The 17,560-nt window shown below is 42.3% G+C and overlaps 2 protein-coding genes across 2 annotated transcripts in view; one reads left to right on the top strand and one right to left on the bottom strand.

Annotated features, from left to right (window-relative positions):
- Positions 1–553: 553 nt before the first annotated feature.
- ift81 (intraflagellar transport 81 homolog) lies at positions 554–14,302 on the bottom strand. The gene is made up of 18 exons (XM_035658457.1): positions 14,159–14,302; positions 13,947–14,050; positions 13,665–13,845; positions 12,807–12,896; positions 12,562–12,627; positions 12,158–12,268; positions 11,203–11,287; positions 10,548–10,711; positions 10,365–10,460; positions 9,228–9,374; positions 5,714–5,863; positions 4,610–4,738; positions 3,217–3,306; positions 2,594–2,680; positions 2,373–2,444; positions 2,046–2,131; positions 1,730–1,775; positions 554–1,321 (listed from the first exon to the last, which is right to left on the bottom strand). Exons 1-18 carry the CDS (start codon positions 14,300–14,302, stop codon positions 1,139–1,141), a joined length of 2,031 nt encoding a protein of 676 aa, XP_035514350.1. The 3' UTR covers positions 554–1,138.
- A 1,790-nt stretch (positions 14,303–16,092) lies between these two features.
- si:dkey-91m11.5 (PH_BCR_vertebrate and RhoGAP_Bcr domain-containing protein) overlaps positions 16,093–17,560 on the top strand; it is a 32,384-nt gene continuing 30,916 nt past the window's right edge. Inside the window, exon 1 of the mRNA XM_035658456.1 lies at positions 16,093–17,452. Within this exon, the coding sequence (XP_035514349.1) occupies positions 16,093–17,452 (1,360 nt within the window). The remainder of the gene's footprint in view (positions 17,453–17,560) is intronic.

Raw genomic sequence — 17,560 nt, 5'->3', positions numbered from 1 at the left:
GCAAAAGGTGCTGTAACAATAATAACATGGCACTGCCCGGTTGGACATCAAGCTGCCTTTAACAATGCACACTTGATCCGTTTGGCACAAGAGCCACTAACATCAGCTGTCAACAGCAGATTTAGTTTGTGTGGGAGGGAGGGTGGGATTCTGAAACATCCATGAAGACATTTGTTGGGAACAACATGAGGCACTCAAAACATGGTCTATATGGACAGAAGTATGTGCTATGCTACTTGCTGAAAAAGTCATCAAACGACAGTGCAGGGACTTTACATGTATTTTAAAATTGATTTACACATAGATAATTGTGGGATTATGGAATATATGGGTTTCCTCTTGTATACTGCATCTGTCTTATGTATGACATGATATAAAGGCAACTTAATATTTATTACTAACTCAATAATAATAATAATAATTGCTTTCTTTACTCAAGTTAAAGAAAGCAAACATAATGCTCTTAATCAACATCAAATCCGTCACATCTAGCATGAAACGAGTCAAAATGAATATAAAATACATTTAATAGAAATACATTGACAACCAAAATCATCTTAAATATCAATGATTATCTTGAAATTTATCATAATAAAATATCGTATGTTGTGATACAGAATAGAAACAAGCAGAATAATATGACTATTTCATCTGTGCTGTTCAAGCAACGGAGGTCCCAGTGAATTCCAAAATTGGCAAGACACCCTGTCCAAGGTCATGGTAGTGGTTGCCAGAAATAGTTGACCGAGGCCACATCCCAAGTGCACCACTTTGTATGCTGTTATCTTTGGACACTTTGATCGAACATGTATTCTTAAAGATGTCGCCAAAATGGAGTCCCCAGGGGCCAGAGACGGTGAAAACCCAGTGTCAGATAACACCTCTACATACACGTGTTGTTTACGTTGTGGATTCTCAAAAGGATCTCAGACCGTGTCATCATCTGAAGTTACCAGTCTGGTTCGTACCCAAGATAAACTATCATGTGAAACTCAATGGCAGTCTGTCACAGGCGAGATGGAGGGGAAGACCATAAACAGTTTACATAAAACAACTATATTGTTAAAAGATCTAGACTTGTTACAGGAAGGTATAGTGTAGTCGGTGCATTGTGGGTGACCCCGCCCTACATGTGTCCTCACAGCACCAGCCTGTCCTCTCCTCCCTCCTGGATGACCTGACCAATAGATGCCTGGCTCTGAGCTCTTATGAAGCACTGCTTCTTGCACTCCATCAGCTGCTCCAGGTCACGCCACAACTTCATCTGCTCCATGTTGGCGCTGTGGCTCTCCCTCACCATCTTCTGCTTCTCACGTAACTTCTGGAGTCAGCAAAGGAAAAGAGTGATCAGTAAGGAACTATTTAAAATGACACTTATCTCTACAAAACTAGTCTGATGACAGTTGAATGATTGTATTAAAGGTCCAGTGTGTAACATTTAGTAGCCCTGAACAGACAAACCAAACACTGGCTCTATATAGGGCCATGTTTTTGCGTGTCCTGGGCCACCATAGTTTCATCCTCATGCTTGGAAGAGGAGGGTGAAGTTGCAAACTGCACCAATAGATGCCATTACATCTTACACACTGGCCCTTTAAGAGGCCATTTCACGTTAACAAAAAATATATAATCCATCTACATTACTGTAAGCTTTGTTTTTGACAGAATAAAGAGATATTTGCAAGTATTGACCCATGGCATCTGCTTGGTCAGACACAACTTTTCTCACCTTGCCAAGTAACTCCTGTTCTGAAATGTTCTTCATGTACACTTCCCTACAAAAAAAGCAGAAGGATATAATTCAAATTCAAGCCTTTGCAATTTCACATGTTGATCTCACCCAGCGTTTCTAAATAAAAAGGTGTGGCGTATCAGCATATCTTGATATCACAAGGTGTGGTAATGAGTTTCTGACACATTCGCTGTGCTGTATGAGAGAACAAAGTGACAGCAGCTAAACTGACTGTGTTGTAATAAGAGCCTCATGTGGAAGAAAGGGTTTTGGTCTTGTGAAGCAGCTGCCTGGCCAGGCTCAGCATGCTCACCTGATGGCCTTCTTCCTCTCTTGTGGATCAGAGGACACGTAGGCCTTCATCTCTTCAGCTGCCCGCTGTATTTGCATCTCAACAATCTGTGGAGGACAGAGATGGAGAGATTGAGTTTATTGTTACAGTGGAGGGTTGGGAGCAGGTCACATGCAAAATACTGCAACATTTTATCCACTCCTGCAGCACCCGTGTGGGTAGCATGTCACTGTTCAGAGTATCAATTCTAATTTTATAATATTGGCAGAACAGTGATAACGATGGGTGATACACCCACTGTGGCTAATAGCTAAAATGTTTGCATCTTCATCTTTTTAAAACACTTGCCTCTGACATGGAGTTGATATAATGATATTGGTTTTCCTCCTGCGCTGTCTCCTCCCTCAATGCTTTCACCTCCTGCGAACGAAAAACAAGAACAAAGACATATTGTGTGTCGCTAATGCATAAGTAATTAGAAAATAAGAACGCTAGTTAAGCATAGAGAAATATATTTAAATTATTGACTTTATTCAATCTAGTATAGGATAATTATTAATCAACTATACCTGCTCCAATTTCGATCTGTTGCTCTCCAAACCAGCAGTACAACTTTCGTATTGCGCCTTCTTTTCCTCATATTCCTGGCTTATTTCCTGGTAAGACAGGAATCCAAACATTCATACACAGGAACAAAGGATGTAACATAGTGTACGCTGTATGACAATTGAGACAAATACATAAAATACCCCATTTCCAACCCTCTTGTCATACTCTCAGCGCTGTTTCACATCAACATAACATCACAGCTGGCATTTGAGCAGTTTAACTTACAACAGGCTCTTACAAAGTCTATTTATGTCTTCCTGTTGCAGCTCTTCATTAGCAGACATTACCCAGCGAGATGGAAGAGTGATTCTGGGAACACGTGTAGGAAAAAGTAATCCTCCGCTTTAGCGCAGCGATGTGTGGGGGGATTTCCCATTGTGCAATTTATTTATGGACAATGTAAATTATTCTTAATGGACCCTGTCTGTGATAACACAAAAACAAGTTAACTCTTCCTGCAGGCACACAGTAAAGGTCCCGCCATTTGTTTCTAAATAAACAATGACTCATCATGGCTTTCGGCTAACTGATATGGTGTGAGAAGTCTTTGAAGAAGATGTGTTGTACTGCGGGCAATGCTCACCTGACACCGCTGTCTCAGTGACCTCAGCTCTTTAATAATTGGTGCTAGAGCTGACTTCTTATCCGTTATCATTGAGTTCAGCTTCTTCACCTGTAAAACCAAGTCCATAGCACATACTGCATTAAATCGAAAAACAAAACAAAAAACAACATGAAACTTACAATAACCACCATGTCAACTAAGAGGAGAGGAAATAGCATTTTTTGCTGAAATTTGCAACTTTGTACACATTTAAAGTCTGCAGAGAAAACAGCACAGCAGGTAATACGACTGTGAGTAATGATTTACTGAGATGATGTCAGCATTATCAACCAGACAGGAGAAATCTGACAAATATGATCAACATTTCTCAGTAGAAGAGTGTGGAGTGTGTCTATAGCCACAGTGAAGGTTTTAAGGCCGTTTGCTAAGTATTCATTAAAACATTTTTCAGATTTATGGCTTTGTAGTGCATTTCCAAGTTCCAGTGTAAAGGTCTAATTTCAGGTTGGAGCCAGGATTGTCCATCATTAGGAGTGGTCTGCAGTTTGCCAAATGTAAGCTGGCAAACTGATCAACAAACTCGCTACAACTTGGAGCATGGCCTAATCAGTTGCTTCCCTCTGGGCCTTGACACACAAAAGGATGACAAGGTGATAAATAAGGCAGAAGCTGTGAGCTATGCTGGGATAATGTAAAGCACTTACCTTGTATTTGCCTATTACTGACAACAATAGAGTGTTAGAATGTTAACAGACAAGATAAAAACACTACTAATCCAACTTTTAAGTTTAATTAAGAGAAGTTGGGTGGAGTTACATTGGGAATTACATCAGGTTACCAAATGCCTCGTGCTAACAGACCTTTTCACAGCAGACAAGGACAGGTGCTACTAATAATATTAACAATGGCTCTGTTCTATTCAAGTGTCCCAGTAAGCCACGACCAACATGCATAATGCCAGGACCCTGAAACCGAAGCAGCTACATGGAATTCAGCCATCTTTCCTTTTATTACTTACACCTGTGTTTTTCCTACTGTGACACGTGAAAAGGTTTGCTGTGAAAAAGGCCTATAATAAAGATAATGACGTAAGTTGTCCTGACCTAACAGAGTGAGGGAGGTCAGTCTAATTACCCAAACTAAGCCATGGCTCTGTCGAGGCTTTAAGTCATTCAATGGTCAGTGGGGGGTTAGACAAGGGCACTGCCACAGTCTATCTTTACTATGTAGTTAATGTTGCCCCCAAAAATTCCCCAGTAGTCTTAGACTGCCCAATCAATGTAGGATATTATAGTACTCACTCTCCACAAAATCATCAATAGATTTTCCAGGTGTTGCTGTGTAATCTACAGTGATGAGTAAACATGAAGTTGAGGGTGGATTTCACCCAATTCCACCTCAGTAAAGTTACCATTTCAGACATGTCATCCAGTGTGCGTCCCTTCTTCTCGTCCAGCTCGCTCTTGATGGCCGACACCCTCTCCAGTTCCTCCTGAGTGTTGCTGTAGCCGGAGATGCCCTTTTCGGCTTCCATAGTTTGCTTGAAGAACACAACAGAGACACATGGCAACTCATCCACGCATGAACAAATCCAAAACGGTCACATACAATACACTCAAAAGTTCACTAGTCGAAGGGAATCATTCCAAATGTCTACATCAAGATGAACCATCAGTGTGTGTGTTATTAACAACTTTATAATTTAAGGGGAATTCCTTTTTTTGAAAATGATATTCAGCATGCCACAAGATACCTGTTGGCTGCACATGAAGCTTAGTAGCTGCTGATTCTAAACACAAAGATGTCAATGTCTTATAATATAAGTAACACCAGGACAGCACATTTCAGTTACAGTAAGAGAGCTACCCACTCATCAGATCAGCCATTTGACTCTCCCTGTCCGAAACAAAAACGCTAGAATGCATGAAGAACTATCCAGCTGAAAAATGAGGCTCACACATAAAGAGAGGGGCAGTTCTCTTGATCAGAAGGAAAACTTTCATTGCTTTCACAAACCCAGTGTGGGATGCAGACAGAGGAGCAGCAGCAGATGCGGCCATCAGAAATAGCAGCTGAGCCTGCGTCAGACAGCCTATCAACAAGTCAGGTGCTGGAACCGCACAGTGGTGTGAAGCCATTTCCAGGAAGCTTCTACCGCTTCAGTGTTAACACAAACTGTGTGAATGAGGGGGATCAAGTGAAACAGCACATATGGAATGGCAGCACGAGTGCAGGGAGAGGGCTGGGTGGGATACAGTATGAATGCTACGGGAGGGCAGCAAGAGCAGTTAGGAGGATTTCTGTGGTGCATGTAGAATATGTACCGTTTAAAGTGATGATTAATAGCGCTACCTTTAAAAGACTACTGCCCAAGAGCACTTGTACTGTTGCTTTGTACTGTAGCACCCTGAAAGATGGACTGCATATTAAAGTAGATTCTTCGTCTTGCTGTAAATACTAGTTTAGCCTGCTTGTTTACATGAAGGTTAAAAACAAGAGTTAGGACAAGAGTTACCAGTTTCTGTTGGACGGTCTCATGTCTTTCTTTGAGAATTTCCTCTGTCCGTTGCAGGACTCCATATTCTGCTTTCAGCTCAGCAATTTCCTGACGTTTCTTCTTGTATACTGTTCCCTTGCTGCGCAACTTCACCAGCAAACGTTTCAGCTTTGAAGAACAAAGAAACAGAACACTTGAGATTAGTTTTAAGAGACGTGAATACTAAACAGTGCTTTCAAAGGAAATTCTGTGGGTTCTTTGACTGACACTGACATTTGAAAGGTCTTTAAACCTGCATTAGCTGACTTTGTGGGCAGTGGAAACAAGCTGTAAACACAACTCTGACACATTATTACCTTTTGAGTTCATATGGCGAACTGGTTGACAAACTATTGATTATTTACACATTCAGCAGTTACAGAGCAACATTTCTTCTTTCAATTTCAGTCAAATATTCACTGAAATAATTATCTGTAACTCTGTCAGTACAAGTGACCATTTTAACTTACATGTAATTATTTGATCCACTGTTAATATAAAAGTATCAATTATAGCAGCTTTAACATTTAATGCTGTTTCAGTGAAAACAGTGTTCACGTGGCTGCTACAAGCAAGAAAATGTAAATGCTTCTTTGGGAAATACACTGAAAGAGGCCAAAATACAGTTTATATTTAACGTCATGGTGTGCAGCACAGCTGAGATACTATGAAAGGCCACAGGAGAAGACAATGGGTTGAGCCAGGGGAGGGAAGGGATTAGAGAACAGCAGTGACTGGGGGCCATGGCATGATCTGAAACAGTCACTCGATCCTTTCAGATTCACAGCCAGCTAGGCACGGCAAACAGCTTCATCTGGCAGAATAACTGCTTTTTGTGGATGTTCAGTCGCTCCCCACCCTGGCTGTCTGTCGGGACACAATGAAACTCCTCCACAGTCAAGAGCAGCTATAAATGAACATGGACACGGGAGAACAGCCCCAGAAATCACAGAATGTGCTTCACGTCCTTTGGGGATCCATGAAGTTTGATGTGTGTGTGAGTGAATGAGTGGAGTGGGTGGGTGTGGGTGTGTGTGTGTGTGTGTACGTTTATTCTTTGTGTATTTTGGGACATCAAGGGCAGACGTGGCTGAGAGAGGAATTAGCACAGCAGAATAATACTGCTTAGTGTTCCCGGCAGTGTGTCCCCAAAACAACTGCTGTTAAACTGTCCGACAGCACAGTCGTAACAGCACCACTTGTCTCAGACATGTTCCCACCAACACACACTCGCATATAGACAAGTCAACAGAAAAATGAATTGTGCAGCAGATACTCCGAATAAGTGTGCAGAACACGCTGTACAGTAGCAGTGTATTCCTTTCAAACTAAAACGTAACCAGTTACAATACAGATCATCACAGTATTTGAAGAAAAAGCAGGCGGTTACTCAGATCAGTGCTCGTGTCTTGACTGCAGTAAGACTAAATTTAACCAGTGTGATGAGGCTGCTTGATAAAGTGGTTTCGTGTTACCGGCCAACCAATGACGAGCAGATGTAGTCATCCCTCTCAGAGAGACCCTGCAGTTGGTGGGTGGCATGTGATGACACATAACCAGCAGAATGGAAAATACCTCTGATAAAGTGATCATCTCCACCGCGGCCGATGGCCTCCAACTACGGAGGAGTCTGATAGATAAGCTCTGTTTGACAAAATATTTTCCATTAACTTCATTCATGTAAATTCTCAAGGGCCCTCTTTGTCTCTACAAACAGCTCCCTCTCATCATTTCAGTCAGACTTAGAGGTATGTCAGTCAGTCTGAAATTAACTGTAATATATGGGTGTAATTGATGTAGGACGTCAGCAGCGGTCGAAATACGCGCGACCTTCTGTCTTATACATCTCTTTTTAACATCTCTTATTATTTCTTCCTGTCACAAATATTTTGCTACTTCACCTCCACATCCCTGCTCAGATGATTGCTTTCTCTTCCCTTCCTGAAAAGAACACGTAAGAAGCAATTTTTCCACTGATATTTAACTTCCTCCGTCATTTTCCAGAGACAGTGAAAGCCTTCGTTTTGTTTCTGCTACAAGAACATCTGCTTTGAAATAACCCAGAACATTTTCTGACCAATTTGTAAATTTGTAGAAACCATAAAAAGCATTGGAGGGGCCAGAAACGGTTGTCCACAATCTGTGTGCTTTAGTCTTGTCATTATCAACTAACAATTATTTTCATTATTAACTAATCTGTTGAACATTTTCTTGATTAATCGATTATTTGTTTGAAAAACGTGTCCCAAAGCACAGGTTGGTGTTGTGTCCATAACCCAAACATATCCTATTTACTATAATGCAAAAATATTCAGCAGCTGAAATCATTTATTTCTAAAAAAAATTACTCAAAATGATGAATCGATTAACAAAATACCTGGCAATTCATGTGATAGCTGACAACTAATCATAAATCAAAGTGTTGTGGCAAAAATCTATTGATGCTAAAATGCTAAGTTAAATAAATGTCTGCGTCCAGAAATTGCTCTTCTTCAGAGGTCAGGGTCAGCTTCAGAACAACCTGCCTGGAACATGCACCATCCACAGGGACTGACGACAGCCCCACGGGACAAAGGGGAGAGCAGGGAGAAAGCTATTGCAATTTGAGACATGCTGCCACCTTTTGCCTCAGCAGAGAGCCCAGTGCTCACCTCATGGATATCAATGTGCGTCAAACACCAGGCTATAAAAATTCTCATCCACACAGTGCATATGGTCACAGCACAGCCCCTATCTATCAGTGTCCCTCTGCTAATGCAGAACTGTTTATAGTCGACTCTTCAACTGTAAGCGTAATGTATGCATAGGCAAAAGAAGATGTGTTTGCTCAAGGCTTTCCGACCTACGTGCAACAATTCTCAGTTTTTTTCCCTCCCTGTCAATAGTTTAGTTCTATTCATCAACGTGACAGCTCAGAGTAGACTTTGCCATGTGTCTGAAAGGGGGAGTACATCCTCGTCATGGGATATAAATAAAGACAAAGGTTTTATGCCCAACGTCTGTTTAATGTGTCCAACTGACTTGCATTAGGAGACTGATTACACTAAAGATTAGAGAAAAGGCCAACTTTCAGGCAGTTTGTCCAGTGCAGTTCCTTGTTCTGGATATTCTCTGTTGTGTGCTATTTTTGGCTCTGCATGGGAATGTGGGGGAGAGTAAGGAAAAGGGATAAGTAACATTAGACAGTGAGCCCGTCCGTGTTTGGATAAGAACAGAAATAGCCTCTTGTGTTTTCCGCGGTTTGCAAATCTACTAGTGCTCCCTTAGATAACGCTGGAGCTCCTGTAGGTGACGTTAGCAGTTACCTCAAATACAAAGAAGAGAATCATGAAGAAAATGATTCTTTTCTTGGCTACTGGCAGTAAAATTCTTCTCCGAAGCAAATTGTATGTCCAGCTAATAAGATCAGCACAGCTTCAAGGAAATTTAAAGATAGCTGATATAGAGAGATTACATTACTTTGTGATTGTAAGAAGCACTTCCTACGGTGTACCTCATCACCCCGGATGACCTCTTCCCCATCTGACACTCGTGCCTGGCTGCTCCTCTGCCTCAGATCCCTCTCTGCAGCGGCCAGCTCCTCCCTCGCTTCCTGAAGCTCCTCTGCCTTCGACTCCTTCCTTCGAATGATGATGGAGGCCTGCAATGTTACATTAGATATACAAACATGACTAAAGAATTTCAGCTGGGTGATTGTTAACCCGTGGGAGGGTAAATTCAATGAGTAATGGGGAAATTATTAGGGAAAGAAAAGGGAAATAAATATCAGCTGCTACTACAGAGACCTCCAGTGTATGAACACTGAGAACAGACTTTTCAGTGATGTAAGAAACAGGCATATTCAATAGTAGATTCTGTATTTCAACGACAGAGGAGTACATGTGACTTTCAAGTATTTTGGATGTATTACAACATGTCTAGATCTCTACTTGATTGGGAGAATAGTAGTTAGTAGGGATGAGTACATCATTAACTGTGTCTGTATCTTTTTAACCAACTAAATTATCTGTATATGTAGCCATACTCTGAATGTGTGGGGCTTAAACCAGATGTGGGCAGGACTAACCAGAAATTGTTCATTTAAGTCTGAAATTGATATGGTGGTGCTATATTTATCCAAAAAGTATTTACAGAGCGGCTTCAGAGTTTTTGATCACAAGATTAAAAGAACTATTTTTAAAAAATAAAAGTTGCTATATTCATTATCAGAAAACAGATATGGACACATTTTACTCTGATGATACTCAGCTTGTGCCAGGAAGAAATATTGTGAATACTCAGCTGAAATGAGTACTAGGAGCTTGTGGTAAAAACTAGTTTACTTTTTTAGTGTATCATAAAATAAACATCTATGTCTTTTTCATTGTATTTATGCATTCATACAATCGGCTTTCCAAATGGTTTATGAGGGAAGGAAGGAAATGCGTTCGGTGCATTTGTTAAAGCTCAAGGATAGGATCACAGTAGGTTTTGGTGAGAAACACTGAATGTAAACATAACTTTTGTTTGTGTACAAGAAAACTCCACAGGGCACCTTTTACATCACAGTGAGCTCCCACAGGGTCTGATGTCACAAGACAAAACCCACAAAAAGATGAAAGACATCAAAGAAATTAAATAAAGTCGACACCTGTTGCCTGTAAAGGGTCAGTTTGTCATCCATGGGGTCATTTCTCATCATCCTCTTCTCAATCAGCTGGGTTATCTGAGAATCGACTTCTTTGATCTGTGAACATGACAGTTACAGAACAACATCAGAACTTAGCAGCGTACGGAGGTATACACGCTGAACACCACCACACCACGTCCTGACCTTGTCCTCCAGCTCCTGGAGATCAGCCTGGCCCATGGCAGGCTCTGACGCTATTTTCTGCAGGTACTGCACTGTGCGCCTCATACCCTCCAGCTCTTTGGGGAGTTTCTCAGAGACCATGTAGGAGTTGATCTTGATCTCCTCTTCAAGCCTCTTCATTAAGCCTGAAAGAGACTGAGCTTTTAATTAAGCACTTTGAGCTTAATGTGTTTGAAACCTTATCAGGCTTTCCACAGCTCTGATTGCTTCGGAAAAGCTGAATATCACTTCTACATGCAAAGCCACAAAGCGTATGAAAGAAACAGGAATATATTGTACTGACATTGAAACTTCGCGAAAATGACTCATTCTGAACAAAAGTGACTTTAATTGTGCAGCTCCACCCTCGTCTGCATTGCGTAGGTCATTTTAGAAACTGTAAATGTGTAAATCTCTCCTCTGGCTGAAGAGCCCAATACCAGATGAGAACAAAAGGAGACAATTTCAACATCAGATAAGCTCTATTGTAGCACTTCAAAGATCAGTATAATTAGAGGATCTCAAAAGATGAATGCCTATTATCTGAGAGACCCCCCCTGCCCCCCCAACGCTCTGCTGTGTCCTTGAACTACCGATCCAGCTGTGCCCTGCAGAGGCAACAGCAGAGGGTACTCACTCTCTGGATTGGCATCTGCTGCTGCCTGTCGCAAATCCTTCAACTGCTGCTGTGCTCTCTGCAGTCTCTGCTCTGCCTGGAACAGCTGAACACACAAAATGATTACTGATACAGGTAATGTGGGGTCATTAACATTCAGTGTCCAATGGTAATGAGTTTGTACAACATTAGGGCTGCAAGTAGCAACTGTTTTCATTAGTGATTCATCTTCTGATTATTTTCTTGGTTAATACATTAAAGGTTCAGCGTGTAACATTTAAGATGATCTATTGGCAGAAACAGAATATATAGTAATATTTGTAGGTATGTTTTGATTGAGTGTATAATCCCTGGAAATAAGAAACGTTGTGTTTTCATTACAGGTCCTCTTCCACAGAGTCCTGTTTCTACAGTAGACCAGAACGGACAAACTAAACACTCTACATGCTTGGAATGGGAGGGTGAGACGAGGGGGTTGTAATCTGCAACTACACCACTCAATCCTACACACTGGTCCTTTAATTGTTTGGTCTATAAAATGTCAGAAAATAGCGAACAATGTACATTGAAGATTATCTTCAAATTGCTTGATTCAGTAAGTGAATTCAGTGTGATATCACTGAAGAAGAGAAAACCGGCACGTTTGAGGATCTGGAAGTAGTGCTTTTGTTTCACATTTTGAATTATCAATATTATAATTCGTTTTCTTCCAGCTCTCTTCAACGTCTCAATTAAAGTATAAGAAAGTCTCCTAACACATGCTGGTTCTTCTCAAACCCCTTTATAATCTCTTGAAAATTATTAATCATATGGTAATATTTGAGAAAAAAGAGCTACAACACCTGAGATACTACATGTTATTGTTTCTTTCCAGTCTTCCAAAGCACAGCAGAGAGCATAATGCTGAACTTGTCTATGATGTGTTAGTGAATAATACTAAGGTGAGCAAATATGATTGTGAATGTGAAGCATTTACTTGGTTCTTCTGTTCTTGCTTCTGGTGAGTCAGTGCCTCCTCTCTCTCCTTCTCCACTCGCAGCTGTCTGGCCTGTTCCAGCATCCGTTGATGGTTGGACACTGACTCCACCTAGTGGATGCACAAGTTAACATGACAATGTCTGATTACAGGGCGGCAGGAATAACCAAGCACGTCTAAACAGAGTCAGGTTTCACCTTTTGGCAAGCCTGCAAGTAAGGCCTGTTAAATCAACACCTCATTACTTTACAACCTTGTTAAGACAGCCATGCAGCCTGTCAAATCCCAGTCAGGTCCATTACAGAAGCTGATAATATATGTCTGAGGTCATGTTTTCATTCCTCAGCGAATCCTAAAGCCTTCCAAGCATTAGAAGAGCGAAAGGAGGGAACAGCCTGCCTTACCCTCTTCTTCAGCCTCTCCACACGTTTGATTAGTTGGTCTTTCTCTTCCTCCATTGCACTAATGTCCTGTTATTGGAGATAAAAGGGATTATATTACTGTATTTTATCAACTAAGCATATTATTCACTAAGTTAAAACAAAAAAACACAACTCCTGTCATTTTGTTAGTCTTTTACTGAGTAAAGTTTATCATTAATAACCTCTAATAAACAGTGATTGTTAAGAGTCTTTGAGTGATTTTTTACCCTTCTGATTTCTGCTGTGGAGAAGCCCGAAGTCCTCAGCTGCTCACACTCCTTGTGATACGTTTTAAAACCTTCCACCAGCTCTTCGTACTGCAAACACACAACATTAATGCATAACCTGTTTAGGTTAAAAGCAATTTCAAAAACTAGGAAATAAAACGTAGCGCTGGGCGGTATCAGTGTTTTTTAAGATTCTGGCGGTTTCACGGTACGTCACGGCCCTCACTGTATTTTGTTTCCCCATGACTGGGCCTATACAAAGGTTTATAGTGGCTTATTCTACTGTCATAAAGTACATAGAGTATAAAAACATTTAGATGCCATCATGTACAGTATATACTGAAGGCTTTACTTTAGGGCTTTCTTGGTCCCACAAAATGATTCAGTGACGGTATCTGAATGCATGACAGTTTTTATTGTGCAAACTGCAACGTAGTAAAAAAAAAGATATGCCAACAAGTTTAACTTCATTAGCTTCATAACAAAATATCTTTTCTTGTAAACACTATAAACTGACCTAAAATACTCCAAGCATTTAAGTATTTACAGTTACCCAGATGTTGTACTGCAAGTAAATCATAAATAAATTGTCACAAATTGTGGTTTGCCCTTGAGAGTTAGTTGGTTAGTGGGTTATTAATTGTTGTGTTATGAAGTTATAACCCTTGGTGAGTGTGGTATGCAGTCAATACAAGTTACACAGCTCCAACTGTAGAAGTCTTCACAGCAAAAACACTGCATTCAACTATACACTGGTATAGCGATATATAAAAAATGTATATCATACATAAAAATTAAAATCAGTATCACACTTGATCTAACGCCCAGCACTAATGAAATGTGTAATATGTTGCCCACCTGGTGATAGGTGTCATTGATAACATCATCCTGCAGAAACTCTGCAGGCACCTCCAGTTTGACTAGAAAGCGAGCCAAATAAGCCCTTTTCTTGAGTTCAGGGACCCTCTGCAGGAGCCAGTGGAGGATGGGGTGCACCACGGGCTTACTGCCTGACACCAAACCCTGTCTAAAGCTGCTCCTGCATGAGGGAAGGAGAGCATATGATGAAATTACAGACATACATACAAAAATGCCTTAACACATGAAGAATTTAAATTCTCACTGAATATATTTACTTACACATCAGAGAGGGTGCCAGGAGGTTTGTATTTCAGCATCCCCAGCAGGGCACACATTCTCTTTATGGTCTGTTCAGGCATTTCTTCACGGATATCTATAGCTTGCTAAAGACAAGAACAACAATACATACAGTCATTCATGAACACCACACACTGGCGGACAACGTTATGCACTGTTTGCAGTCTGCCCAGTCGTTGAAGTTAGTGTCCCACCTTTGGGTCTATTTCAGCCAGAACATCGTTTAAACTCTGCAGCAGCTGCATCGGTTCCAGGGAGTCAAACGTGATGAGGTTAAAGCTTTTCTTAAACGGGTCTTTGTTGAGTTGCTCAACGATGAATTTCAGCTGTTCACTCATCTTGAACAATATGAAACTAGTTTGCCTGCTGTAAGTTAAGTTAGCTAATCATTTATCTTCTTTACTGGATTAGCCAGCTTAGCTAACGTTTGGCTACCTAACGTTAGCTCTCTGTCGTCGACTAATGAGAAATCCAACCTGCACAGAAACCTTTAAAAACAATATACCCGACTTGCTGGAGACGGTGGCAAACAACCGTTAACAAATGATAAAGACAAGTTTCCAATATAACTGCTATGTGTTAGTTCGCCTTGTTAACTCTTGAACTTGCTAACTAGCGGACAGAACTGCAGCGGCTGTTGTCAACAGCTCCATGGAAACCACGGAGGCGTCACGGGTTGGTTGCTAACAGGAAGTAGCGCTGACGAGCGTTAAAGCGAGTTGGGTTGCGCTAAATGTGCGCAAATTGCGTTGTCGCTTGATTCGACTGACAGACGAGCACAGAAACGATGAAAAGTCAACAATGTGTGCTTTGTGGTCGAAACGCTGGCTAAGGTAAAACACCAGAGACCTACTGTTGTGTGCGGTTATAATTATATTTAATTTAATATGAAACCAGGTTCAATTCCTGTCAGCTAAAATAAAATAAAAGGATTTGAAAATGTGTTCATAAAAGAGTTAATGTGTTTTGACAGTTATGTATCTTCTCTTCACCTTTAATGGTAGATAAAAAAAACTGCATAAGTGCAACAATAACACGCCTAGATAGTATTAAATCCCCAAATGCTGCATTACTGCGAACCATGCCGTGCACAGTTACCAGTTACAGCTTCTGGAGGAGATGCTCCACGTTGTGTACTTGAACGCACCCCTCTGTCGGCCTGAACTTTTGAACCGTCAGATGGCGATATTTTCACAAGACTCGGCTTCACGTTGCAACACAATGAACTTTGGTAGGATTAACCACTGAAAGGACAAGTGTGCTGTGTCAGAAAGAGGCATATTTACAGGCAAGGCTGGGCAGGAGGGAAATATTAAGCTAGTTGGTTTCTTTTACAGGATAAAAACCAAGGCTGGGTTTGAGCAAGCAACAAAAGGATAGTTGTTTTCAAAGTCGGGACCTCGTTTTTCTTCTTCCACCTGAACTGTAACAGCCTCAAGACAACACCTTCCCGAACAAACCTTCCTGTTCGACCCTCCGTGCGACGTTTTCTGCCTTTAAAGTGTCAGTTTATCTCCCTTATGAGACCGTGGGGGTCTTCTAGCTGTCATAGGTACATTTCTTCAGGAACATCTGTTCTGGTGAATTTCCTCTGGTCGGGATCAGCTTTTCCTGGGAAACTGTTTTGGATCAGGGACAGCATTTTGACAAATCCTCATTGTTTTTTGTGTTTATCTATTTGGAGTGTAAATCACATCCATATAGCCCCTCCTCTTTCTGCAGACACTGCTGACGGAGAGCCAAAACACCAGAGAGCTGCGAGTCAATCTCACACAAACACAAACACAGAGGAAGACAGAGGATCTCCAGAGAATAGACGAGCACCAGAAGGGAGCAAGTGCGACAATAAGGATAAACTCACATTTCTTGGACTATGTCAAAAGGCGTAAAGAGGTTGGACCCGTGATCTTTCCTCTGCAGGATTTCATTCTCGTGTTTGTGAGTAAAGACTGAACTAACAGGCTTTCTTCCCTGTAAAGTGGACCCTTCCTCACTCTGGAGAACACTCTTCCTTTCTGTACTGTAGTAGCACTATGGACACTTTAAGTTGTAAACAGTTGAGTCCAGTTTGTGCTTTAGAAGTGCATGTTTGTGTTGTTGTTGAATAGTTTATGTCAGAGTAATAACAATGGTCGAACCAGTGGGGTTTGTGGAGGCATGGAAAGCCCAGTTCCCAGAGTCTGATCCCCCTTGCATGGACCTGACCTCAATGGGGGGCATTGAACAGGAGCTGGACAAATGCAAGTCATCCATCAGGCACTTGGAGAAGGAAGTAAACAAGGAGCGCTTTCGGATGATTTACCTGCAGACTCTGCTCGCAAAAGAGAGGAAGTCTTATGATGGCCAGCGATGGGGATTTAAAAGGACGCCCCAGACAAATGACGGAGACCTGTCCGGTGGCCCAGAGAGCCAGAGGACCCCCACAAATGAGGCACCCGTGGAGGAGCAGCAGCTAAGAGGACCTGGCAAGACAGCCAGATGTAAACCGCATCCTGAAGGAGAGGTGGATGGTGCATCCCCGGCCAAACAGAAGGGTGGGGTGTCACCCGTCCGACAGGACTCAGAGATTCCTGATTTCCCGCTGGGCACAGGCTCGGTGGCAGCTCTCAGATCCAACTTTGAGCGCATCAGGAGAGCCAACTCTCACACAGCCGGGGATGGCAGAGGTTTGTCAGTGATGGGTGGCCAGGAGAAACCTTTCTATGTGAACATGGAGTACCATCATGAGCGAGGGCTGGTCAAAGTCAACGACAGGGAGGTCTCAGACAAGATCAGCACCCTGGGCTCTCAGGCCATGCAGATGGAGCGTAAGAGGTCCCTGCACTCTCTCCCAGGGAACCTCTCAGCCGCCACGGGGGACATCAGCAAGGCTGTGCAGAGAGGCAGATCCACTGAGGGGAACTGCAGCTACAATGGGTCATTTGATGACGCCGAAGTCCACCCACACTTCCTGAAAGACAGTGTGCTCCGTTCCACAGGGGGGAAGTCTGAGCGGCAGCCAGCAGAGTGCCAGCCTTACACCAGTGTGTATGTTGGGGGAATGATGGCTGACGGGGACACTAGAGTCATCCACATTAGGGACCACAGCATAGAGGAGGACGCACACCTCACCTGGCCGAGGCGCTCCTACTCTCCCGGCAGCTTCGACGATGTAGGGGGGGGCTACACACCAGACTGCAGCTCCAACGAGAACTTAACATCCAGCGAGGAGGACTTCTCCTCAGGTCAGTCCAGCCACGTGTCTCCCAGCCCCACCACTTACCAGATGTACAGGGACAAGAGCCGCTCACCCTCCCAGCACTCCCAGCACTCCTTTGACAGCAGCAGCCCACCCACACCCCTGTCTCAGAAACGTCTGAAGCAGCAGGTGATGGTGTCTGAGGCCTCCATCGTTGGGGTCCGCAAAACGGGCCAAATCTGGCCCAGTGATGGGGACTCCACCACGTCCAGCAGGACCTCTCATGACAACAGTGTTCAAGGAGATCTGGGTAGGTCACACTGCACAACACAGGTGTCCTTCAAGCCTTTCTTTTTTTAGGATTAGAAACAAAAGTATTCTAATGTATAGAGATTATAAAGTACTAAAAAGCATGCTA

Source organism: Morone saxatilis, unplaced genomic scaffold (assembly GCF_004916995.1).
Source record: "Morone saxatilis isolate NCDOM2014 unplaced genomic scaffold, NCSU_SB_2.0 Contig16, whole genome shotgun sequence".
In the NCBI taxonomy this organism is placed as follows: Eukaryota; Metazoa; Chordata; class Actinopteri; family Moronidae; genus Morone; species Morone saxatilis.
This window is presented reverse-complemented; position numbering and strand designations above follow the sequence as displayed.